Source organism: Tachysurus vachellii, chromosome 4, assembly GCF_030014155.1.
Source record: "Tachysurus vachellii isolate PV-2020 chromosome 4, HZAU_Pvac_v1, whole genome shotgun sequence".
Taxonomy (NCBI): domain Eukaryota; kingdom Metazoa; phylum Chordata; class Actinopteri; order Siluriformes; family Bagridae; genus Tachysurus; species Tachysurus vachellii.
In genome coordinates, this window is record NC_083463.1 from 7,255,852 (window position 1) to 7,282,150 (window position 26,299).

Below are 26,299 nucleotides of genomic sequence, written 5' to 3' on the forward strand. Positions count from 1 at the left end.
TCAGGTTTAAAATTCTAATATCAACATTTTATCCAAAAATATACATTCATGTATGATAGTTTGGGTAAAATTTCCTGATTCTCCTTCTGGGTGTTTTTGCTTGCTGGAGCTAGACTGGACTCGGAGGAAGGGGATGGAGCTTGGTGTCCAGTAAGCACAAGCGATCCAGAGAACATGAATGAATTCCTGCAGATTGACCTTCGCTCTCTGCACTTCATCACCCTAGTGGGTACTCAGGGGCGACACGCGGGGGGCATCGGGAATGAGTTTGCCCAAACCTACAAGATCAAGTATAGTCGCGATGGTAGCCGCTGGATCTCCTGGCGCAACCGTCAAGGAAAGGAGGTATGTGATACACTCATGATGGCACACATAGAGTTAATACCCAAATGTGTGCATTGTTTTTCTGACCTCAGTAAATACTCCTGTATATATACTCCTTTCCTTGCCTAAACAAATCTGATAGTATTGCACATGGAAGTAGAGTCACTGCTTCTCATTACCAGTCCTGAAGGTCCAGTGCTCTGTTATGTTTACACTGGGGCAGTGGTGGCTCAAGTGGTTAAGGCTCGATGTTGTTGATTGGAGAATCAGTGTCCAAGACCTAGCACTGCTAAGTTTCCACTGCATCATAGCTGACCTTGTGCTCTGACCCAAACTTCCAAAGTTGGGAAATGTGAAGAACATTTTACTGTGCTATAATGTATATGTGACTAAATAAAGGCTTCTGTTGTATTATTAAATGTTGTTCCCAACAGATGATGTATGGGATCTGACCTATTAACGGCTTGATCGTTTGCTAATGATTTAGATCAGACTTCTTGGTGAGATGGAAAATGTTTCCTTAGCAGAGTTGTAGACCTGCAGTTGCATTAACAGTATCTTGCATCACAAATAATACAGGCTCCTCAGCTCTGTGGTAGTATATGGTTCCCTATAAGTGCAAAACACATTAACAAGCCACAAAAAGTTAAGCGAAACCAGAAACAGATACAGATGTATTCATGTATATTCACTTACGTGCCACAGCACTATAGTGTATCACAGACTTATCGTAATTCAGTCATTCAGATAATAATTTATCTCATTATCAACTGCTGTGTGTTGATTTCTGTTAAAGGTAATTGAAGGCAACAGGAATGCCTATGATCTTGTGCTCAAGGACCTGGAGCCACCCGTCATTGCACGATTCGTGCGCTTCATGCCCGTCATTGACAATTCCATGAACGTGTGTATGCGTGTAGAGCTCTATGGCTGCGAGTGGCTAGGTAAGAAAACTACACGGCAGCTTCGGCTTCATCTCATTTACAAAGTTTAAGAGGGTGACCGTGGAAAAAAACTCTCGATATAAAGTTAATTATGGTAGTTATATTATAGAAGAGGAAACTTTGTAACTGCTGCACTTTCAGTTCTTAGTTTAATTATTAAGCTGACAAACAGTCTGTTTATCTGTCTTGGCAGCGATGTCTTAGTGACTCTCACGTCTCTTTCTTTCCAGGTCATGTTAACACTATCTAATGAAGCAGGACATTAAGCTTATTGCCTGTAAAATCTTTCAGTGGTGTAAGAAGCCAGGTTTCGTTATCTTGTAGTTTACTCTTCTATTGCAGATTATTATGTAATTCACTGATAAAAGGTTTCAGCCTTTTGTCTTCTTCAGTTATCTTTTTGTTGTTAGACAGAAACGTGCTTGTCTCAGATAGCAGCCAAATAATAATAATAATAATAATAATAATAATAATAATAATAATAATAATAATGTTTCTGTTAATTAATCTTAAGACAAGTAATTAACTGGATGATATCTCCTATGCATACCTATGAACTTTATTCCCTTTAACTGAGATCCACTTGAAATTCCCTTCCATGTCATTTTAGTTACTTCCTTATTGCAGTTTTGCATTCAGCTCAAGGGTTCAGGTTAACAGTCATAAAAAAGGCTACTCATCATTATGTTTTATATATAAAGTGAACAGTGTAAGAAGATTAATATCTGTTAATAAACAGGCAAACATCACATCGTAGCGTTAGAAGGTCACTGAAGGTCATAATGCCCTGGATTTGGGCAATTTGTTTTTGACAACACCATGTAATCAATTAGGGCTGTTTTACGTGAATGGAAGATTTCTTATTAAGATGCACACTGACCTTCATACATAAATGCAGAGTAATTACCAAATAACCAAGTTTTGTTTTTGGGACAGTAAAATAAGGAGCATTTGAAGAAAAAAAAGCATTTGCCTCCGATTTTTTTTTTATACAATTTAATTTTTTTTTGAAACTTCAGAATTTAGTACTTGAGCTTGAATTCGCAATTTTTCTTGTAAATACTTTTATCCCTTTATCATGCAGCAATGAAATTTGAATGAAATATTACACAGGAAAACCCAACAATAGACATCACAAGGATCTACATCTAAGTACATCTGCATCTAAGATCTACAAGAAAGTGTGAAGCTAACCATTCAAAAAATGTGTTAAACCACTAGAGACAGCAGTCTTGAAACATTTTTTTGTTTTCCTGTTAAAGCAATTTTAATTCCTTCTGTCTGTTTGCAGATGGTCTGGTGTCGTACAATGCTCCACTCGGTCAGGGGATGGTCTTCCAGGACCAAGAGGTTTACCTCAATGACTCGGTATATGACGGTGCCATACTTCAAAGGTTGGTTCGATAACATCTGTCGGAAGAGAATCTTTAGGCTCAGGAAGAAATTGTACAATGATGTTAGTTCCTGCTTATTTAATTCAAGCCAAACAGTAAACTGTAATACTAGTGTCCATTTTGAGCTTGATGGTTTGTAACAGTAACAGGAACAACAGCCTGTCTCTGTTTCGGAGCCTATAAACAATATTGATGTGTGTGTGTGTGTGTGTGTGTGTGTGTGTGTGTGTGTGTGTGTGTGTGTGTGTGTGTGTGTGTGTGTGTGTGTGTGTGTGTGTGTGTGTGTGTGTTGCGGTTTGCCGTCCTCCCACGCTAACTCTGAGCTGTTTGAAACAAGTCAGTGTGGTTTACTGCAAGCCTAGGACAAGGGAAATTGGTTTTAATACACTTAGGATGAACAAGTTTCAGTGTTATTGGTTTCCATGACTACAGCAAGACACAGAGATGATGAGGGTGGTTTCAATGTTCATGGAAGGATTTGACTCATGTCCTCCTAAATAATGCTTTCCATGAGTGTGTGTGTGTGTGTGTGTGTGTGTGTGTGTGTGTGTGAGTGTGTGTGTTTGTTGTCTTCCTGTACAATGACTTACACGAAAGTGTGTTTACGTGTGTGTTTAAAAAAATACCACAAAATACACCCCACATTGTCACAGTCATTAAATGAATTACAGTTAAATGAAACACTTCTGTTTGAGTGTTAATGAAGTTGCTGGTGGTTATTAAAGCAGTACTACCCCCTTGTGGAGAAACAGGTCCACACATTTTACCCCAGAACGGAGTGAAATATAGAATTATTAATAGAGTATTGTAAAATATTATATCTTGTCTCTTGAAGACATTTTTATAACACAGTTTGTATCGCTGTATTTCGGTTTGCTAATAGATCCTCAGATATAAATGTTGAACATAGAGAAGAGATGAAAAGGTATAAGTTTTTAAATTTGTTAGCTAGATGACCGAGTAAATAAAATTTAAGTTTTGCTACCAGCTCTGTGTTTTAGTTCAAGCTTATTATCTAGTTAAAATTTCAATTCACTTCAAATTTATTTGTAAAGCGCTTTTAACGAACAATGGAAATTGTCTCAAAGCAGATTTATAGAACATAAGAAACATAGTACAAAAAGTTGAATATTATACAAAGATTAATATCTTTATTATCTTTAATAACACAATAATATAATATCTTTAATAACACAAAAGGTCAATATTAACATTAGACTTATATTTAAATGTTTTTGTATTTATCCCGGGGGGCACAGTGGCTTAGTGGTTAGCACGTTCGCCTCACACCTCCAGGGTTGGGGGTTCAATTCCCGCCTCCACCTTGTGTGTGTGGAGTTTACATGTTCTCCCAGGGCCTCGGGGGTTTCCTCCGGGTACTCCGGTTTCCTCCCCTGGTCCAAAGACATGCATGGTAGGTTGATTGGCATCTCTGGAAAATTGTCCCTAGTGTGTGATTGCGTGAGTGAATGAGAGTGTGTGTGTGTGTGTGTGCCCTGCGATGGGTTGGCACTCCATCCAGGGTGTATCCTGCCTTGATGCCCAATGACGCCTGAGATAGGCACAGGCTCCCCGTGACCCGAGGTAGTTCGGATAAGCGGTAGAATATGAATGAGTGAGTGAGTGAGTGTATTTATCCCTAATGAACAAGCCTGAGGCGACTGTGGTGAGGAAAAACTCCCTTAGATTGAAGAGGAAGAAACCTTGAGAGGAACCAGACACAAAATTGAACCTCATCCTCATTTGGGTGACACTGGAGGGTGTGATTATAAACATACAGTCTGACAAATGTGTATTGATGAGGAGGTCGTTGTCCTCAAAGACCACATGGAGTTCGCATCTCCTCTTAGAATGTCTGAATACTTTATAGAGCAGAATCCAACTGGAGCTGGTAAATCTCTAGATGACTCCGGATCCTTACAGGGTTGACCTCATCTCAATCAAGGTCCAAAATCTTCATGACACGGAAAACAACTGGAGCTGGTACAATCTCTGGATGCAATCTCTAGAAGAAGAGAAGCCAAAGCTGTTTGTTTTGTCCATGTTCATCAGTAAATGTCTTTGTCATGTCTCACTCCACAGTGGTGCATAATATGAAGCTCATATAAAAGAAGATACTCCGGATTTCAAGAATTTGTAGTTTTTCATCATTATTTCATCATGTTTTTTATGTAACCCACTGGGGGGCAATTTATTCATAGAAATGTTATTAATTAATTCATTATTTTTAATTGCTAATATTTTTTTTTGCTGATGTAAAAACCCATTTCTGTTCTCTGAGACAGCGGGAAACGAACAAATATACAATCGTGTTAGTAGACAATAAAAACATTTCAGCTATGAAATGTCATGTTCTCATTACATGAAAGATACAGTTAATTCATTGTATTGTCTCTCCGAGGATATGTTTTACTGTTTGATAAGTTTCCACATACATTAATTCATCCAGCTGGTTAAAATGTCTTATGTGGTCAGAAGTGTGTTGTACAGCAGTTGGTGGAATCACAGTGTGCTACAGTAGACTTACAGCTTTAATGTGTGCTGTGCCACAATGAAGCACATTAACTTTAAACAGAACTTCAGTTCAAATTAATATCTTCCTTTGTTTTGTGATGGTCAGTAAGGAATCGTGCGTTTTTGCCCAACAGACAATCACAACATAAACTAATTACACAGAGACAAAATCTGTTTGATCTAATCAACACAAGCTAGTGATTTGTCCAACTCAGATTTGATATGTTTTAATATCTAAAAAGCTGCTGAATACTGAGAAGAACATTGGAGATGTTTGGTCTTTGTTATAAACGTGTCAGTGAAACAAAAAAAAACTGTAATTTTTTTTTACATTATTATTATATATACATTATACATACATTATTATAATGTAATTTTATTACATTATACCTACAATTTATACATAGACTTGATGAACAGGAGAAAAATATGGCTATTAACTATGCATATTAACTTGTTCTCTTTTGTTCTCTTTTGCTCTCTCTCTCTCTCTCTCTCTCTCTCTCTCTTTCTCTCTCTCTATATTTCTTTCTAACTCTCCCTCTCATTGTCTTTCATGTCTCTCTTTTCTTTCTCTTTCTCTCTCTATCTCTCGCTCTCTCATTCTCTCCCTCTCGGCCACGTTCATTTTCCCTTGTTCACTCTCGTGCTCTTTGTCTCTCTCTCTCTCTCTCTCTCTCTCTCTCTCTCTCTCTCTCTCTCTCTCTCTCTCTCTCTCTCTCTCTCTCTCTCTCTCTGTCTCTCTCTCTCTTCCTCAGTATGACAGAAGGTTTGGGCCAGTTGACGGATGGTATGTGTGGTCTGGATGATTTCACTCTCAGCCATGTTTACAATGTGTGGCCTGGCTATGACTATGTGGGCTGGAACAACGAGACAGAAACCAATGGATATGTAGAGATCACGTTTGAATTCGACCGAACACGCAACTTCACCACTATGAAGGTATTGAGTCTGTGTGAAATCATCCAGTGTTTCTTTTAACTGAAAATACAGTAAGCTGCAGAATTATTGGGACATTTAAAAAAAAAATAAATAAAATAAATATTACACATAATGATTCAAAATATTGGATAACAAAATATAAACTGCATTTTTGCTGAAATATTATAGAAATATATTTTTTTATAGAAATATTCAAATATTATTTTTTCAATGATCATTTAAAAATATTTTTTTTCGCATAATTTAAATTAGAGTAGAAATATAGAATCATTTTGTGATGCATCATGAATTCTAAGCAGCAGGATAAAACTCATACCAGGTTTCATCCAAATTCATGCAGAAGTGGCTGCAGGACACAAAATCAGCGTTTTCCAATAAATGGTGTAAAACATGGATCTAAAGAATCAGCATGCACAAAATCACAGAACATGAAGGAGCATAAAATGTTCATGCAGAAGGAAATCCACTTCAATCCACTTCAAAACTTACATTTTGGATTTTACTGGAACGTCTGGCTGTTATTCTCCATACAAGCCTCCTGACCAGTAATAATAAACAACTTTATTTATATAGCACCTTTCATCCACGAACAGTGAAGCTTGCAGTGCTTTACAGTGTTGTAGTGCAATATTTAAATATTTAAAATATTAAAAGAAAAGAAAAAGTGTTAGAGATACAATTGTACTGAAAAATATTAATTGTAAAAGTGCCATTAATTTTTAAACCAGTGATTTCTATAAAAAAGTGTCACTACTGTATTGAACATAAGACAAAATGTGTAGTTTGTTGTTTGTTTTTAAAGTTGTGTTAAAACTATTCCACTTTCAGAATAGTTCAGAATATCAGTTAATACATTTTTCTTTTTATTCTGCATATTCCTCATTTTCAGAATAGTTCATGTTTGTTCATAATGTCTGTCTTTCTATCTTTTTCCTTTTTTCAGGTGCACTGCAACAACATGTTCTCACACAGAGTGAAGGTTTTCCAGAAGGTGGTATGCTATTTCCGCTCAGACTCGGACTGGGAGCCGAACCCCGTGTCTTTTAGTCCCGTGATGGATGACGGGAACCCCAGTGCTCGCTTTGTTACCGTGTCCCTCCAAAACCATATGGCTAGTGCCATCAAGTGTCAATATTACTTCTCTGACATGTGGATGATGTTCAGTGAGATCACATTTCAGTCAGGTTAGCATGGATACTTACAGTGACTGATAATAATCGTTTGCTTTACCCATGACTAATAGCAAAGGCATTATAAAATCAAATGTGCATTTTTCTTACCACCAAAAATATGAACATATTATACATGAACATCTCACTTTGGTTTCACTTGCTATTCCAGATACAGCCATGTACAACACAAGTTTACCTCCCCCCAAGACCGACACTCCACCCAACATCTACCCAGGTTAGACCTCATGCTGATCATTTCCATTTGTCTCCTCTGTCTTGTTGTTCAAACACAATAGAGCTACTAAATCTAAATCTTTCTCCCCCTGCTTGGTGCTTTTTAACTCTAAATCTTCTTTGGACTTTTGTATCCCCTGTTCAGGGGAAAAACCTGTTCACAAATTAGATGACAGCAACACTCGAATTCTGATTGGCTGTTTGGTGGCCATCATCCTCATCTTGTTGGCCATCATCATCATCATACTCTGGAGACAGGTCTGGCAGAAGGTGTTGGAGAAGGTGAGATGTGTTGAGACATTAATGAGCCTTAATTAGAGTTAATAAGAGTTATTTCTCTTTGTTCATCTGGCTTCTGACTGACTGTAGATTAGTTTCTCTACATGTCCAGCCTTCACTGTATATGTTTATATGTACTGCTTACATACTGTACTAATTAACTAGCCTTATAATTAAGCCAGAACAGTGTTTTTCAATAAGAATTGTAGATGTAGATGCTTGAGGTATCAATTGACACACTTCTTAAAGCTTTGCGAAGCTGAATGCAATAAAGTGATGAAGTATAAGCTGCAGTATAAATGCTTTTGACCTCCCGGCTGTATCATTTCTGACGCTATGCTCTGATCCACCTTCAAAAGCTGGGATATGTGAAGAAAAGAATTCCACTGTACAGTAATGTATATATTCACATTTCAGTCGTTTGCTGTTTTGCACAATACTTTACATTATCTCAGGGATCTGCTGCTATAACACTGTGTTCATTCCAGTATTTCTGCACATGTAATATTGTTTAAACAGACAGTATTTACATTGGTCGGCTCTGTTTCTGTTTATTGTCTTTAATGTATTGTTGTTGTTGTTTTTTTTTGTATTGTCTTGTAATTTTTTTTGCCTGCACTGTCTTTTGTCCTGCACTGTCTTGTCTGTTTTGTTTGTCTTGTCCTGCACTGTGTACACCAGGTTGCACAGATGCACTTTATGTGGCTAAAACTACTCACTAACTACTCACTATTTCTGTCTTTGCTTTTATGTAGCACCAGGATCCTGGAGAAGCATTGTCTCATTTCACTGTGTACTGCAACAGCTATATATGGTTGAAATGACAATAAATGCTTCTTGACTTGACTTGGCAATAATAAAATACTTCTTCTTCTTCTTCTTCATCATCATCTGTTCCTCTGTTTATATTTAGGTCTCTCGGAGGATGCTCGACGACGAGCTAACTGCTAGCCTGTCAATCCAGAGTGAGGCCTTCAGCTGTAACAACAACCTGACCTCCTCAGTAGTCAGCGAGCAGGAGTCCAGCTCTGCCTACGAGCGCATCTTCCCACTCGGAGCAGATTACCAGGAGCCCTCACGCCTCGTCCGCAAGCTGCCTGACGTTTCCCAGGTCTCAGAGGACACTGGTGAGTTCTGCTTATGATCAGAATAATGCAAACTTTTTGTTTTTTTGCTCATTAATTCTTTGGTACTGTAGCGTGTATGGTTCATCGTCTCGAGCAAACATTTCAATACATTTCCTTGTTGTAACAAAAAGCTGAAACTCACTTTTAATGGATATCTATTTACAGTTGCAATAGTCAGTCAATAAAAACAAATAAATAAATAGCGACTTTTTAACTGCAAACATTTAAACTGTAAAATAAATGTTATATTGCTTGTATTGTTTATAATATTTTCATAGTTGCTAGGTTCTTTATAATAGTTTATTTTGTTTATTACTGAGTTAAAGATAGAAAGCTATATTTTGAATTGTGTGTATTGTGAGAAATTTATTTAAAATTGTATTTGTACATATTATGAAATTCATGTTTTGGGCCATAAATATTAAAAAAAAAAAAAACAATTATATGTCACCTATTAAATACATAGTTATTAAGACTTTATTAAATAATGAACATTATTTCTTCTAACAGTCCAAATATTTAACTAGAAGACACTATCTTAATTTTGTTTACTTAAAAAAGAGAGATCAAACGAGCAAAGATTTAATTTATTAACGATAAGATAAGCGATAAGAGCACATTTAATGTAGTGTAATGATAATGTTTTTGTATCTTAAATGTAATATCTCATGGCTTCATTAAGGTGTGTAATAAAACTGTCAGAGCGTAATATATTAAAAAGCAAACAAACAAATAAACAAAATAATAAGATGTGCTTGAATTGTGTTTTTTTTTTTATATATATGCTGCCCTGTACCCTGCTCCCCCCCCCACCTCGCTAGCTCTCTCATTTACTCCCTTTCGATCACTTTCTTTTTCTCTTGTTCTCTTTTGCTCCCCCTATTTTTATTGCTATTATTCTCTCTCTTTAACTCTTTCTCTTTCTTTCTTCCTTTCTTTCTCTCTCTCTCTCTCTCTCTCTCTCTCTCTCTCTCTCTCTATCTAGCTATCTATATATATATATATCGCTCTCTTTCTCATGATCTCTCTCTCTCTTTCTCTCTCTCTCTCTCTCTATCTACCTATCTATCTATATATATATATATATATATATATATATATATATATATATATATATATATATATATCTTTCTCATGATCTCTCTCTCTCTCTCTCTCTCTCTCTCTCTCTTTCATGACCTCTCTCTCCTGTAAGGGTAGAAGTCGTATATTGTATACTGTATGTTAAAGATAACATCCAGTTGATAATGCGATCATTAGGTCTATTCAAGCAGCATGTGTACAGTAGAAAAGCAATAAAAAAAACAATAAAATCTGAAAATCTCAGTTTTTCTGAACGCTTGCAAATATATTTTTTATTTTATCTTGCAATTTTTTATATATATAATTTTTGAATAGCTTTAAATTGTCTCTTGCTTTTTTTTATTAACAGTGTAACTTCCCCATGTAAACACTGATTCTAAATAAAGGCCATTATTTTTTTTATTCTCTGTATGTTTTCTGTGTGTCTGTAAAATCATAAGATCAGCAGGACATACTATAGGTTGCTAATAGGTTGCTAAATAATATTATGAATGGATTTCCTCTAAAATGATGAGCAGACATTCCTTTTAGTTGTCTTTCTTTTATATATGCACTATACAGCATCCAAGTCCACTCAGTCCAGCACTCAAGAAGGTGTTCCCCATTACGCCGAAGCCGACATCGTCAATCTGCAAGGAGTAACGGGAGGAAACACCTACGCTGTGCCAGCTGTGACCATGGACCTGCTATCAGGAAAGGACATCCCTATAGAAGAATTTCCCCGAAAACTGCTCACGTTTAAGGAGAAGCTTGGAGAAGGCCAGTTCGGAGAGGTCAGTCCCAAGAGCTTGAAGGATAAAAATAAATCTGCTGTCAGTGTGTGTGTTTTCAGTGTGTGTTTTCTCAGTGCTGTTCCTCAGATTTTCCCAATGATGTTTCTTCTATCTGTGTCAAACTATGACAGGTACATCTTTGTGAAGCAGAAGACATGGAGGAATTCATGGATAAAAACTTCTCATTTGATGTCAGTGAGAATCAAACCTTGCTTGTGGCTGTAAAAATGTTAAGAGCTGATGCAAATAAAAACGCCAGGTAAAAAGCATGCAGTTATTCTTCATCTTTATGACAATATTTCTTTGGAAGGTGGAATAAATGAATACGTTTCATTTAGAATCTACCGTCATCCATCGCGCCACATCAAATAGCCGTTATAGATTAATCAGCTCTTCTTATCGATTTTTATCCGTAACAGAAATGACTTTTTGAAAGAGATCAAAATCATGTGCCGATTGAAAGATCCCAACATCATCCGGCTTCTGGGGGTGTGCATGAGTTCAGACCCTTTGTGCATGATCACTGAGTACATGGAGAACGGGGACCTCAACCAGTTCCTGTCCCGTCATGAGCCCGAGGGCATGATCGCCGTTCTGAGCAACGCACCAACAGTCAGGTACAAATCTGCACTCAACCTTCACAGTGGAGCTGATAGGGATTGATGTGAAAGCTTAAAGTAAAAACACAAGAACTGAAGGAAGAACTGAATTTCTCATGATTCAAATGTGAAATTTGGATTGTAAACATTTCGTATTTTATCTGTTTTTTTATTATCACCTGCTTCATTGTTAGAAATGTTTTGATGTTTTTATATATGAACTGTTCATTTCATGTTTCATTTATGCAGTTCATTTATTTTCACCTATATTATATATATATATATATATATATATATATATATATATATATATATATGTCTAATTTTTTTTTTGTAATTTATACACATTATTTGTTATTCCTTTATTTCTATGTGCCATTTTTATACCTGATTAATTTATTTTTTTTACACCTGAATTTTTATGTTTATTTTATGTATATTTTATCCACATGATTAATTATTTGCACGTATTGAACGGATTTATCACATATAATTCACACTCTGTTATGTTCGCAAATGCGATTTGATGTTCTCACAAGACAACATTAATTCACATAATTACATATAAAAAAAAAAGTATGCGATTAAGTATGCGAGTGTACACTAACACTGAATTATTCTTACTGACTCTAGTTACAGTAATTTACAGCACATGGCCGCTCAGATCGCCTCGGGAATGAGGTACCTGTCATCACTGAACTTTGTTCACCGAGACCTCGCTACCCGCAACTGCCTGGTGGGAAAAAACTACACCATCAAGATTGCTGACTTTGGTATGAGCAGGAACCTGTACAGTGGAGATTACTATCGCATCCAGGGCCGAGCTGTGCTGCCCATCCGCTGGATGTCCTGGGAGAGCATCCTTCTGGTGAGATTCTGAATATAAACCGGTTTTCTTTCTCAGCACGCCCAAATGTAGCCTGAAAGATGACAAGCTGTGTTGAAATGTCCTTGACAGGGTAAATTTACCACCGCCAGTGATGTTTGGGCGTTTGGTGTGACTCTGTGGGAGACGCTGACGTTCTGCAAGGAGCAGCCATACTCCCAGCTCTCAGATGAGCAGGTCATTGAAAACACTGGCGAGTTCTTCCGAGACCAAAGGAGACAGGTAGATGAGCTACAACAGCATGATGGATGGATGGATGGATGGATGGATGGATAGATTTTTACAGCAAATGAGCTACAACAGCATGCAAGATGGATGGATGGATGGATGGATGGATGGATGGATAGATAGATTTTTACAGCAAATGAGCTACAACAGCATGCAATATGGATGGATGGATAGATGGATAGATAGATAGATAGATAGATAGATAGATAGATAGATAGATAGATAGATAGATAGATAGATAGATAGATAGATAGATAGATAGATTTTTACAGCAAATGAGCTACAACAGCATGCAAGATGGATGGATGGATGGATGGATGGATGGATGGATGGATGGATGGATGGATAGATACAGTAGATAGATAGATAGATAGATAGATAGATAGATAGATAGATAGATAGATAGATAGATAGATAGATAGATAGATTTTTACAGCAAATGAGCTACAACAGCATTCAATATGGATGGATGGATAGATAGATAGATAGATAGATAGATAGATAGATAGATAGATAGATAGATAGATAGATAGATAGATAGATAGATAGATAGATAGATTTTTACAGCAAATGAGCTACAACAGCATGCAAGATGGATGGATGGATGGATAGATAGATAGATAGATAGATAGATAGATAGATAGATAGATAGATAGATAGATAGATAGATAGATAGATAGATAGATAGATAGATAGATAGATTTTTACAGCAAATGAGCTACAACAGCATGCAAGATGGATGGATAGATAGATAGATAGATAGATAGATAGATAGATAGATAGATAGATAGATAGATAGATAGATAGATAGATAGATAGATAGATAGATAGATTTTTACAGCAAATGAGCTACAACAGCATGCAAGATGGATGGATGGATGGATGGATGGATAGATACAGTAGATAGATAGATAGATAGATAGATAGATAGATAGATAGATAGATAGATAGATAGATAGATAGATAGATAGATAGATAGATAGATAGATAGATATTCACAGCAAATAAATGGGTTGTTAATCAGAGGATCGAGGTTCAAGCCCCAGCACTGCCAAGCTGCCACTGTTGGGCCCTTGAGCAAGGCCCTTAACCCTTTCAGCTCCACTGTATCATGGCTGACCCTGTACTGTGCTGTAATGTATATGTAAGAATAATTAATAAAAACAGAGGCTTCTAAATAAAGTTATGGCAGGTAGTATGGGCATAATGTGTATATGTGAAAATGTGCTAGTTGTATATAGACAGCACAATATGTCTAAAAATATAATTATTTATTCCATGCAAATTATGCACATTATGTACACTGTATGTACAAAAGTAAACAAGAAATACACAGGGTATGTATAGCACTTTTAATAATTTTAAAATTAAGTTACTATTTATCTCTAAAATGTATCCCTAATGTACAAGTCTGAGGTGACAGTGGTGAGGAAAAACTCCCTGAGATGATATGAGGAAGAAACCTTGAGAGGAACCAGACTCAGAAGTGAACCTCATCCTCATTTAGGTGACACTAGACAGTAAATAATGTCAATGTAAATAATGTCCTTTCTATAAGAGTTTGTAGTTCAGTGGAATTGTGTAACCAGGATCCCCTGGGGAACAAATAAGTCAGGGTGATTTCTGAGTTCATTACAGACTTAACACTAATTCCTTCCTGCCGAAGTCTTCAAATGTTCAATGATGAAGAACTGAGCACAAAGCTGACCTACGCAATGTGTTTGATCCAGTAGCTACAAAATTAATGTAGATACTGTGTGTCTAATTCACCACAACAGTTTCTCTTCTGGTTAATCTTTTCATTTAGATCTTGATTTTTATTGTGTAACACTCATGAGGACACTTTTATTTGTCTTCAGATCTACTTGCCGCAGCCGCCCATGTGCCCCGACCCTATCTACAAGCTCATGTTGAGTTGCTGGCAAAGGAACGCCAAAGAAAGACCATCTTTTCAGGAGATCCTTCGAATACTGCTGGAAAATACACCTTAATGTCTGCTCCTGTGCCAGAGACACTTTAGAGTGGCAGCAGGATATAAACAAACCGTGTACACACACACACACACACACACACACATACACACACACACACACACACACACACACACACATATTTTAGAAAGCTACCTAATTAAGTAAAGCCAACAGGGATTTTATATAAATTGTCATAGTAAATCCACCTAGGAGTGGCACAAGGTAAAGAATTATGAAGCTAAAATGTAGCAGTGAGTTCAGGCACTTTTGATAAAGAAAAATTATTTCATGTTTGTAAAGATTTTTTGGTATTTTGGTATCTTTTAAAAGTTTAAACCCATATAGTCGTTAAATTAACATTTAAAAGGAATTTAGGGTCATTAAATGTTAAGTAGAAATTTATTGACACAAGAACATGTTTCATATTTTGTCTGGTATTTTAAATCAGCAGACAGCTTGAATGTAAATAGGAATTTCAGTTTCTTACTTAAATAAATTAGATTTTTAATTTGTTTGATTTGTTTTTAAAGTGTCACATTAATGTCCAGTCATCAACGGATTATTGTATTGATTACACATAACACTTTAAGAGGCTCTTTTATAAACTTAATAACCACTTTTATAGAAGTGGCTAAAACCCAAGCATGCATGGACTACTAATTTAAAAAAAAGAAAAAAAAAAAAAAAACAGTGTTAATAATTTTGTTACACCTTTTTAGATTTGGAAATGTTTTTCTAATAAGTGTCTTTGCTGAACATTTAAAGCAAATTATTGTGTTCATATCTGTATGTATTACGCTATAGTTTTTTATATTGTTTCACATTTTTAATGACATTTATTGCTTCTATGTGTAAAGAAAAAGTAGTAGTTATTATTATTATTATTATTATTATTATTATTATTATTATTTGGTCATTATTTTTATTTGTAATGTTATAATTTCACCGCATATCAATCCTTTTCATTTGATATTTTTTATATTTTGTATCCTTATAAATATGCAAATTATTCTTAGCAAACAATACCAAATTAATGTTATATAAGAAAAATATCAGCTATGTTTTGCTTGTATGTTAAACTGAACCTATTATATAAGAGCTTGTAAATAGCTGAAATTTACAATATAAAAAGGATGTTTGGGTAAAAAACTGGATTCGTAATGTGGAGTTGGACTATGACGTCTTTGATGGAGTATGACTACGGGATACGGGATGTGATTTGGGATGCCAAAAGCGCTGCACATGCAAAGATCAGTTTGTATAATGTATTAATCAGTGATGTTGCCTATCATCTAGATTCAGATGTAATTAATATAAAGGTTAATATAAAATGTATTGGTTTTGTTTAGTGTTCTATGTATGATATGGGTTGTGTTGTAGGTTGGTTTTTGATGGCCTTCGGTCTGGTCAGTTAGATTTTTGGTGTAATTGTCAGTGAAAGGTTTGCTGTAGAGATTCACACATAAAAGGAATCAGTTTTCTTGCCTTATAAAATGAATTCCTGATGTTATTTAACTGTGCCCCAGCTAGTGATGGACTAATATTAAGTGTCTTGACTCTCTATGTCCATGTGTGTCTAATGTTATGACTAATTATTACTTTATTATGTTGTTATTATATCGAATATATTTTCTCCAACTCCTGCTTTCTCCAAGTGAAACAAAATAAAATGAACACAGCATATGATAATGACATGAAATCTCATTTCACTTTTCTCTGTAATTTAACAATCAGAGCTTTTTTTGATGTAGTTTTTATTTTATTTTTGTTTTATTTAATAGTCATGAAATGAAATATTTGAAAACATGAAATATTTTTTTCTCTGTCCATAATTTCCCATAATTTCTATTATTATTTTATGTAATTTTTTTGTGTCAGATTTCTTCTTTCTTCTGGAACTTAACATTACTTAAAGGAAAATGTATATATTATAGGTAAATCTTTTTTTTTTATTTTTTTTTATTTTTTTTTTTTTTATCTGAAATCTTTGACACAAGAAAAAATGTTTCGTACCTTTTTGGGTTTATTATTATTATTATTATTATTATTATTATTATTATTAGTAGTAGTAGTAGTAGTAGTAGTAGTAGTAGTATTGTTGTTGTTGTTGCTATTATTATTATTATTATTATTATTATTATGCATTCAAGTATGCCTAATTATTATTATGTAAAGTACTTTTTCCTTTGTCCCTGTTCTTGAAATAATTTTCTCTATTCATCCGATTCCAAATGATATTACTTTGTTCATGTACAAACATCTGTAAGTTTAAATAAATTTGCGTTTTAATGGTGAATCTGGCAACTTGTCCCACCTCTGCTGCTGTTCCTCTGTTAATCAACACTGTTATCAAATAACATCTCGCGCACACTCCTGGGCTGACTGCTGCCTCAACATCATTGGCCAATAGCAGGATGACGTCAGAGACTGGCTGAATGTGATTGGTTGATTCCTTTATGACATCCAATCACACTATAGAGCTGGTGTGAGCTGCTAGCAGTGTGTTGAATGGACAGAATGGGGAGAGTTGTGTTGGTGACTGGTGCAAACAGGTATAAAATACATCTTTCAAAACATATACGATAATAATAATAATTAATTGTATGTGCATGTTTTAATAAAAAAATAAAAAATAAGGCAGGAATATAATGAATATTATATAATAATAGGTCATAATTATTAATATAAAAGGATGGAAACATTTATTTATTTATTTATTTATTATGACTTTATAATAATAAAGCAGAATATGTGTCAGAATAATAGGAAAAGGACAGAATAACTTATCGTTTTTAATTGTTATTTAGATCTAACCTTTGTATTTTTATGTAATTTCATTTACATCCATAAGACTTGTATAATTTTATTTATTTAACTAAAATATATAAAGCATTATGACATGCTGTGTGTGTGGGTGTGTTTCTGTGTTTGTCTGTGTGTGTGTGTGTGTGTGTGTGTTTCTGTGTTTGTGTGTGTGTCTGTGTATGTGTGCGTGTCTGTGTGTATATGTGCCTGTGTGTGTGTGGGTGTGTGTGTCTGTGTGTGTGTGTGTCTGTGTATATGTGTGTGCGTGTGTGTGTGTCTGTGTGTGTGTCTGTGTATGTGTGTGTGTGTCTGTGTGTATGTGTGTGTGTGTGTGTGTACTTAGGTGTTCAGTTGCTTCTCAGACACAAAAGACTTCTTAAAGTGCTGTACAATTGCTTAACACTTAATGCACTGCTTTTGTGTGTGTGTGTGTGTGTGTGTGTGTATGTGTGTGTGTGATTGCATGCATCCTCATTCTCATCCTCCTTAACATTTTATAGTCCAATTTATATGAAGATAAAGGGTTATTTAGGCCCACCTGAATTTTCCTTGTGCCCTCTGCTCCACCTCTAGCTCTTTATTATGCTATCCATTCTTGTGTGTGTGTGTGTCTGTGTGTGTGCTTAGGAAGTGTTCAGTTGCTTCTGTGACACAAAAGACTTCTTAAAGTGCTGTACAATTGCTTAATGTACTGTGTGTGTGTGTGTGTGTGTCATGTAGTGGCGTAGGCCTGGCCCTGTGTGAGCGCCTCCTAAGTGAAGATGCTCAGCTCCAGCTGTGTCTGGCCTGCAGGAATGAGCAGAGGGCTGCTGCAGCCCGTCAGTCTTTGCTCATCTCTCACCCTAAAGCTCAGGTTTCTCTCGTTCGGCTAGATGTGGGCAGCACGCGCTCTGTCCTCAGTGCTGCCGAGGAGATCCGACAGAGGTAAAAGTTAAAGTGGAGTCCTGAAAACATTCCAATGATCAGATAACTCAGTTAATATCAGATCATTGTTATTAATTCTGAGGTTTTATTTTTGGAACAGATTCAGCAGGCTTGACTACCTCTACCTCAATGCTGGGATCATGCCTAGTCCACAGGTGGATTTCAGGGCTCTCTATAAAGGCTTGTTTTCTGGGTACAGATCCTACAATCTTTTCCCTGTATATGTTTCATTAGTGCGACCGATAAGCAAAATACGGAGAAAAAATAGTATGTGATAATAATGATTGCAGTATGCCTTAAAATAACAATATACAAAAAAAACAATGTAGAGAACTAAGTGCAGTTAATGTTAGCACTTCACATCAACCCACATCACACCACCCCACTGTTGATTATTTTCTCCATATATCTCCATATATCCCATATTGATTATTTTCTTTTTTCAGCACATCTCAACATTTTTATTTCTCTACTACCATGGCAAAAAAACAACAACAGAAAGTGCATACTTTACATGCGCAAACGTCCTGTTACAAAGTGCTGACACTGGGGACTCCTTCTTTTAACTTTAAATAATCCCCTGCCACAAATCAAGAAATATGCAATACGTTAAATAACAGCAGGATTCCTTTATAAATCTAGTATTAAGATTTTATTGACTGGTCACAACACATTGTATAAATTGTTGACATTTTAATAATAATGTATTTAATACATTATTATTACAATGTCAACAATTTATACAATGTGTTGTGACCAGTCAATAAAATCTTAATACTAGATTTAAGATTATACTGAATACTGAATACTAATACATTATATTAGTATTTGTACTGAATACTAATACATTGTATTAGTATACAGGGTTTCCCGCAGAAAATTTGTTAGTTAAGGCGGTAGGGTTCGGCTGGTTTAACAATTATTTATTTAACACTAAATATAAAATTTTAATAACATATAATAATAAATAAGAAAGTGCAAAACAACGTTCAAAATTTTGCGGACACGTGTTTTATCAACTGGCTAGTTATCCTCCAGACAGTGACGGACCACGTCTTTCTCTCATTTCGGCCGTGTGGCGCGCGTGCCTGCTCGAGGTGTGAAGCGCGTCCGCGCTATTCTCCGAGATGCACTTGACGGCCTTTTGTGCAGCTTTATTTTTTTTTTGTACGACCTAGTTAAGGCGGTAGGGTTTCCCAGCTTAGGCGGGCCGCCCGAAGTGCTGCGGGAAACCCTGAGTATAAGTATTGTCAGAGCTGCTAATGTAGGACACGTTTCATTAATTAATTAACACCTACTGACTAAACAGATTTAGTCATTCAACAGCTGGAGTTGGAGTTGGAGATCAGTCTGAACGCTTACAGAACCCATTAGATAATAATCCACAACGGGATGGTGTGATGAACAGCATTCGGTTTTATTCCTCATACACTACATCGATTTTCCAACGATATTACTCTCTCACTCATTTTCTACCGCTTATCCGAACTTCTCGGGTCACTGGGACCAACGATATTATTTTTTATTTATTAATAAACACAGCATTCGGTTTAACGTTTATTGTTACATTGAATGAAAGTTCATTATAATCAGATTATTTTATGATTGTGATTTGCTCACAGTAAAGCAATCCACATGTTTTCTACGGGAGAAGGGTTACTGACGCAGAAAGACGACGTCACATCTGATGGTCTACAACAAGTGTTTGCTACCAACCTGTTCGGCCACTTCTTACTGGTGAGTAGTCGGATGAATGGATGGATGGATGGATGGATGGATGGATGGATGGATGGATGGATGGATGGAGTAGAGATAATTGGATGGATAGATAGCTAGTTGGATGGACAGACAGACAGACAGAGAGATAGATAGATAGATAGATAGATAGATAGATAGATAGATAGATAGATAGATAGATAGATAGATAGATAGATAGATAGATAGATAGAGAGAGAGATTCACAACTTCCAGCAGTATCCACAAACCTGGACAATCAGGCATACAATAAAATCAAAAAGTAATAAAGGTTATAGATGAAATAGATGAAAATTTATTATAGATTTGTCAATCCATGAAAATGATCGTGTCTGTTTAACTGTGGGTCTAACAGATGCGATCATAAAATGGCTGAATTTAATTTAGCATTTTGTTAGGCTTTATTTGTTGTTTGTTCCTCTCTTGTTATCACATTGATTATCCCGGCTGAGGCAGCATTACAGAGCTGCTTTGCACCAGATGGTGAAGGAAATACTGTGGTCCAGATCAGCATTAAAGTTGCATTAGATTTAGTGAGTCAGCCTACAGGAGAGAAGTATCGGTTTTCTGCTACAGCAGGAACACAGAGTGACCGTGAGGGTTTATGTTTCTGTCTGTCTGTCTTCCATTTGTCTGCTCCACACACGGCCCCTGCGTCCTTCCCTTTTGTTAAGATGCAGACAAGACGTATGTTGTGACATATTGGCCCAACAAAGTTTGCTCATAAATAAGTTTGACGTTGTTAAAATCACTTACACATTTGATTATAATCCATAAAAGAAGTTCGAGTACCACTGCTTCCTGTTTTTGGAATATTAGATTAGATTAGATAGATACTTTATTTATCCCAACAGGAAATTCACAAATTCCTGCAGAATCCACAAACTTAGGAAATAAGGCATGCAATAAATGCTAAAATATTGTAGAAATAATAAATAATTTACATTTAAAAGTGTTAAGGTGCATAGTGTACAGTGAGGAAATGTGTATGAAACTTTTAATCCAAATAATACCATACCGTATCATTTATGAAGCATGGTGGTGGCAGCATCGTGTTTTTATATCGTGCACATTAATAAATAGATAGCATGGTGATGAAGGAAGATTATCTAGAAATACTGCAGCAACACAGACAGTTACATTGAAAGTGAAAAGTTGGATGTAACTATGTGACAAAACAAAATTTGTTTTGTAAAAAAAAAAATTGTGTAAAAAAGTGTGTAAATAATAAATAAAGTATATATATATATATATATATAGTTTATAAGAGAAAAAAAATAATATATATATATATATATTTTCTCTCTTATAAACTGTTTTCTAATTTCTATGTAAAGCACTTTGACCTCTGAATGACCTCTGTGTGTGAAATGTGCTATACAAATAAATTTGCCTTGCCTTGCCTATGTGCAATGAAGCTCAGTGCAAAAACGCTCTTGTTATCTCTCTGATTGTAGGTTCGGGAATTGGAGCCCCTGTTATGCCAACCAGGCCACAGCTCTCGGGTGATCTGGACCTCGTCTAGCAACGCACGGCGTTCTGCTTTCAGTCTGGATGACCTGCAGCACAAGCAAGGCACGGAACCGTACAGCTCCTCTAAATACGCATCTGACCTGCTGAGCCTGGCCCTGAACCGGCATTATAACAGCCAGGTGAATGAAGCTCAGATAAATTCTTGATCTATTTCACTTTTTATATTGCTGTTTTACAGTTCTACTTATAAAAAAAAAAGATTTGGAATAAATCACGTTTATGTTCATTTATGTAATCTGTGAAAAAAGCAATACGTGCATTGTTTAAAATATCAGGGATACAATTAGCAAAGAGATTTATTACATAACATTCTTCAGAATGTCAAATACACTCACCGGCCACTTTATTAGGTACACCTTACTAGTACCGGTGTGGTCTTCTGCTGCTGTAGCCCATTTGCCTCAAGGTTAGACGTGTTGTGTGTTCAGAGATGCTCTTCTACAGTACATACCTCGGTTGTAACGAGCGGTTATTTGAGTTACTGTTGCCTTTCTATCAGCTCGAACCAGTCTGCCCATTCTCCTCTGATCTCTGGCATCAACAAGGCATTTGCGCCCACAGAACTGCCCTCACTGGATATTTTCTCTTTTTCGGACCATTCTCTGTAAACCCTAGAGATGGTTGTGCGTGAAAATCCAAGTAGATCAGCAGTTTCTGAAATACTCAGACCAGCCCGTCTGGCACCAACAACCATGCCACGTTCAAAGTCACTTAAATCACCTTTCTTCCTCATTCTGACGCTCGGTTTGAACTGCAGCAGATTATCTTGACCATGTCTACATGCCTAAATGCCTAAGACATCTACCATGTCTACATGCCTAAATTGAGTTGCTGCCATGTGATTGGCTGATTAGAAATTTGCGTTAACAAGGAGTTGGACAGGTGTACCTAATAAAGTGGCCGGTGAGTGTAGTACCAGTGTTAGTTTGTAAATCAACTGGTATGTACATTTAAAGGGTCTATACACTCTGGCTAAAGACATTCAATTTTCCACACACAACTAGCTAGAAATAAAGTGGATTCAGTAGATACAAAAAATTACACTGTACAAAGCTATGCAAAATATACCAAAAATATATTTATTTACAAATAAACAAAATTTACCAATATACAATCAGATGCAGATTATGTATGAATTGTCCATCAGGTTGTAATGGAATGTGGCTATGACATATTATATATCACATAGTTTTATTTCACTAAAACTCTTTCGATCTTTCGCCAAGTTATTCACAAAACTTTGCTGGAAATTTTGTTCATTCCTCCTGACAGACCTAATGTATGCGGGGCTCCTTTCATAGACACACTTTTTCAGTCTACAAATTTTGTGTGGGATTCTATTCGAGGCTTTGTGATGCTTTTACTTTGATGTATGTTTACGCTGTCAGATCCAGTTACATCCAACTTCTCACTTTCTTTTCTAACTGTCAGTGTTGCTTCCTTCATCATGATGCTAGCTGTTTATTAACGTGCACCAGACACTTTTCTAGCAAATCAACCTCACTCATGATGCTGCCACCACCATGTTTCACAGTTGATATGTTGTTATTTGGATTAAAAGCTTAATAAATTTTTTAACATAAATAGGGTTGATTATTTTGGCCAAACACTTCAAATTTTGTTTTGTCTAACTAAAGAGAATTTCTCCTAAAGCCTGGTGATTGCCTGCAAACTTGTCTGTCTTATGTCATTCTTAAAGTAGGTCTTCTTCAGGTCTTCTTCATGCCATTGCCATGTAATAGCACCTTGATTCACATCAAAGCCACCAACCAGGAACGCAGAATCCCCCCCTTGCACTCATAATTCACCACTGAGGCTATCTGCTGCCCCAGATATCTTACAGATACTGATTTTGTGTCCCTCAGGGTCTGTTTTCATCAGTGATATGTCCCGGATTGGTGATGACTAACCTCACATACGGCATCCTCCCCTCCTTCTTCTGGACCCTTATCATGCCAATAATGTGGCTGGTAAGTTTTCACATACCTGTAATGTTGTTTAGTCTGCATATATTTATCCCAACGAATTCTCAAAGGGTCGAAAACTGTTGATTTATTTTCTGTAACAGAAACATGGACAGTAGTGGGACTGCAAGGCAAATCAAAGATTTATATAAGTGCTGGCTGATATGAGGATAGAATATGAATATTGTGATAAATTACAGCACAATATACTTTTCTGAGAAGACGTGATATTACATTTTATAAGATGTTTATGTTTACGAATTAAAACTGTATTGGTGCAGCTAATTTTGATGTTACTATTTTCATTCATTCATTCATTCATTCATCTTCTACCGCTTATCCGAACTACCTCGGGTCACGGGGAGCCTGTGCCTATCTCAGGCGTCATCGGGCATCAAGGCAGGATACACCCTGGACGGAGTGCCAACCCATCGCAGGGCACACACACACACACTCTCATTCACTCACGCAATCACACACTACGGACAATTTTCCAGAGATGCCAATCAATCTACCATGCATGTCTTTGGACCGGGGGAGGAAACCGGAGTACCCGGAGGAAACCCCCGAGGCACGGGGAGAACATGCAAACTCCACACACACAAGGTGGAGGCGGGAATCGAACCCCGACCCTGGAGGTGTGAGGCGAACGTGCTAACCACTAAGCCACCGTGCCCCCCATGTTGCTATTTTAAATTAGAAAATATAAAAGAAAATTGTCTAGACGTCAAATAATATCATCTAACCTTTAAACACGATCACCACTACTGCATATTGTTATGTAATTGTTCACAATAATTTACACTATACCTGGATACTACGCTTACCATGCTTTATTTCCAGTTTAGGGTGCATCAGAGTTCATCACACCATCCCATGATTTTCCTATAACAGCATGTCATCAGTTGTTTTACTTGTTTTATAATATCTGTTTGTTTTGTTTCTTTTTGGATTCCTTCTTTCTGATCAGATAAGAATCTTCACCAATACCTTCACCCTCACACCTTATAACGGGGCCGAGGCTTTGGTATGTGTTCACTCTTCCTTCATCCCATCATACAAGCCCACCGCCACCAACCCCCACCCCACAAAATGAGGGGGAAAAAACACCATAAAATCACTTTTATCTGTTTTAAGAGTTTAAATTATGAGGCTGTTTAAGGTTTTGTCTTGTATCAAGGTGGTTATTTAAGTGCGTTTTGTATTGCAGTTTTGGCTGTTCAAGCAGAAACCGGAGACACTGGATCCGATGGTCAAATACCACAGTTTAACCTCCGGACTGGGAAACAATTACATACAGTCCCGCAAGGTCAGAACTGTGGGTCATGTATCATATCTCATGTCTACATTATAACATCTATCACAACTATCTAAAGGAAAGACTTCTGGCTGCATTCTCACATTTGTTCGTTTGAAATTTTGTCTTTGGTTGTGTATTTTTAGATGGATATTGATGACACTACCTCAGCAGCACTTTACAAGAAACTTCTAGAAATGGAGAAAACCTTGAGAAAGAAACTGAAAGATGAAGATGGAGCATAACCCAAATAATTAAATAAATCCATTACAAAGTTTTTAAACTTTACATTTAAATAGCTCTGCTATTCTATCTATACAGTATATCTATATATTCCTAAGACACTGATGTATGGATTATGACAAAACACCTACGTGCCTTATGTGCTTTCATTTTATCCAGACATTTCACTTCAACTTTCCAACAATAAAAAAAAAATTGAGCTTTAGTCGTTTCAGCAATGTGATGTTAGCACCTTAAAGATTATTTTCTGATAACAGCATGTCCTGAAGGGTTGTCCTGAACTTCTCCCTTCGTAGAACACAGAAGAATTCTAACCAGAAAATCCCAAGATTTTGAACGGTATTGTATGTAATGACTGTACCCATGTTTGACACAAGACACTTGTGTTGTCACAAGACATCTCAGCCCAAATCTGCAGCTGTTTTTGAACAAATAGTTCCTCTGAATATCATGAAGTTTTCTGAGAACTGTGTCTATTACTACATTTATGGATCTTACCCAGAACAACTTACAATTATCTTATTCAAACAGCTACTGTAAGTGCCCAGGAGTGGCAGTTTGGTGGCCCTGGGATTCAAATCCATCACCTCCTGATCACTAGTCCAAAGCCTTAACTACTGAGCTACCACTTCCCAAGAATTACTAGCTCTGTTAGGAGTTCTTATCCAATAAGCTTGCAATAAATGCAAATTGTGAGAGCTTCAGCACATTTGCAGTATTTAGCAGTTGCTCAGCTAGTCCAACAGAACTCATTCATTCATTCATTCATCTTCTACTACTTATCCGAACTACCTCTGGTCACGGGGAGCCTGTGTCTATCTCAGGCGTCATTGGGCATCAAGGCAGGATACACCCTGGACGGAGTGCCAACCCATCACAGGGCACACACACACTCATTCACTCACACAATCACACACTACGGACAATTTTCCAGAGATGCCAATCAACCTACCATGCATGTCTTTGGACCAGGGGAGGAAACCGGAGTACCCGGAGGAAACCCCCGAGGCACGGGGAGAACATGCAAACTCCACAAACACACGGCAGAGGTGGAAATCGAACCCCCAACCCTGGAGGTGTGAGGCAAACGTGCTAACTACTAAGCCACCGTGACCCCTCCAACAGAACTGATGTGTCTAAAACTTATTGAGCAAATCTAAGGAGCAGAGGCTCAGACAGGTAAGGCTCTGGATTGTTTATCAGAAGCTCAGTGTTCAAGCCCCACCACTGCCAAGCTGCCACTGTTGGGCCCCTGAGCAAGGCCCTTAGCCCTCACTGCTCCATGCGTGCTGTATCATAGCTGACC

The 26,299-nt window shown here is 36.7% G+C and overlaps 2 protein-coding genes across 3 annotated transcripts in view; both read left to right on the top strand.

Annotated features, from left to right (window-relative positions):
* The window catches only part of ddr2a (discoidin domain receptor tyrosine kinase 2a), a 42,499-nt gene extending 27,201 nt beyond the window's left edge, over positions 1-15,298 (top strand). Inside the window, exons 4-17 of one of the 2 annotated variants that reach the window (XM_060867507.1) lie at positions 114-345; positions 1,121-1,268; positions 2,560-2,662; positions 5,935-6,118; positions 7,062-7,302; positions 7,460-7,525; positions 7,670-7,806; positions 8,717-8,930; positions 10,575-10,786; positions 10,918-11,045; positions 11,206-11,403; positions 12,019-12,253; positions 12,344-12,493; positions 14,359-15,298. In XM_060867507.1, coding sequence (XP_060723490.1) covers positions 114-345; positions 1,121-1,268; positions 2,560-2,662; positions 5,935-6,118; positions 7,062-7,302; positions 7,460-7,525; positions 7,670-7,806; positions 8,717-8,930; positions 10,575-10,786; positions 10,918-11,045; positions 11,206-11,403; positions 12,019-12,253; positions 12,344-12,493; positions 14,359-14,490 — 2,380 coding nt within the window. In that variant the 3' untranslated portion in view covers positions 14,491-15,298. The remainder of the gene's footprint in view (positions 1-113; positions 346-1,120; positions 1,269-2,559; positions 2,663-5,934; positions 6,119-7,061; positions 7,303-7,459; positions 7,526-7,669; positions 7,807-8,716; positions 8,931-10,574; positions 10,787-10,917; positions 11,046-11,205; positions 11,404-12,018; positions 12,254-12,343; positions 12,494-14,358) is intronic. The other variant, XM_060867508.1, reaches the window with a different exon arrangement.
* A 1,652-nt stretch (positions 15,299-16,950) lies between these two features.
* hsd17b7 (hydroxysteroid (17-beta) dehydrogenase 7) lies at positions 16,951-25,186 on the top strand. The gene is made up of 9 exons (XM_060867512.1): positions 16,951-17,024; positions 17,998-18,201; positions 18,302-18,394; positions 19,824-19,938; positions 21,414-21,608; positions 23,355-23,459; positions 24,424-24,480; positions 24,664-24,762; positions 24,897-25,186. The coding sequence occupies exons 1-9, from the start codon at positions 16,981-16,983 to the stop codon at positions 24,993-24,995; spliced, it is 1,011 nt and encodes a 336-aa protein (XP_060723495.1). The 5' UTR covers positions 16,951-16,980; the 3' UTR covers positions 24,996-25,186.
* The last annotated feature ends 1,113 nt before the right edge of the window (positions 25,187-26,299 follow it).

Coding starts and splice junctions, on each gene's coding strand:
- hsd17b7 (XM_060867512.1), top strand. CDS start 16,981: ATGGACAGAATGGGGAGAGTTGTGTTGGTGACTGGTGCAAACAG. Junction 18,202..18,301: donor GCCGAGGAGATCCGACAGAG/GTAAAAGTTAAA, acceptor TTTTTGGAACAG/ATTCAGCAGGCTTGACTACC. Junction 24,481..24,663: donor ATAACGGGGCCGAGGCTTTG/GTATGTGTTCAC, acceptor TTTGTATTGCAG/TTTTGGCTGTTCAAGCAGAA.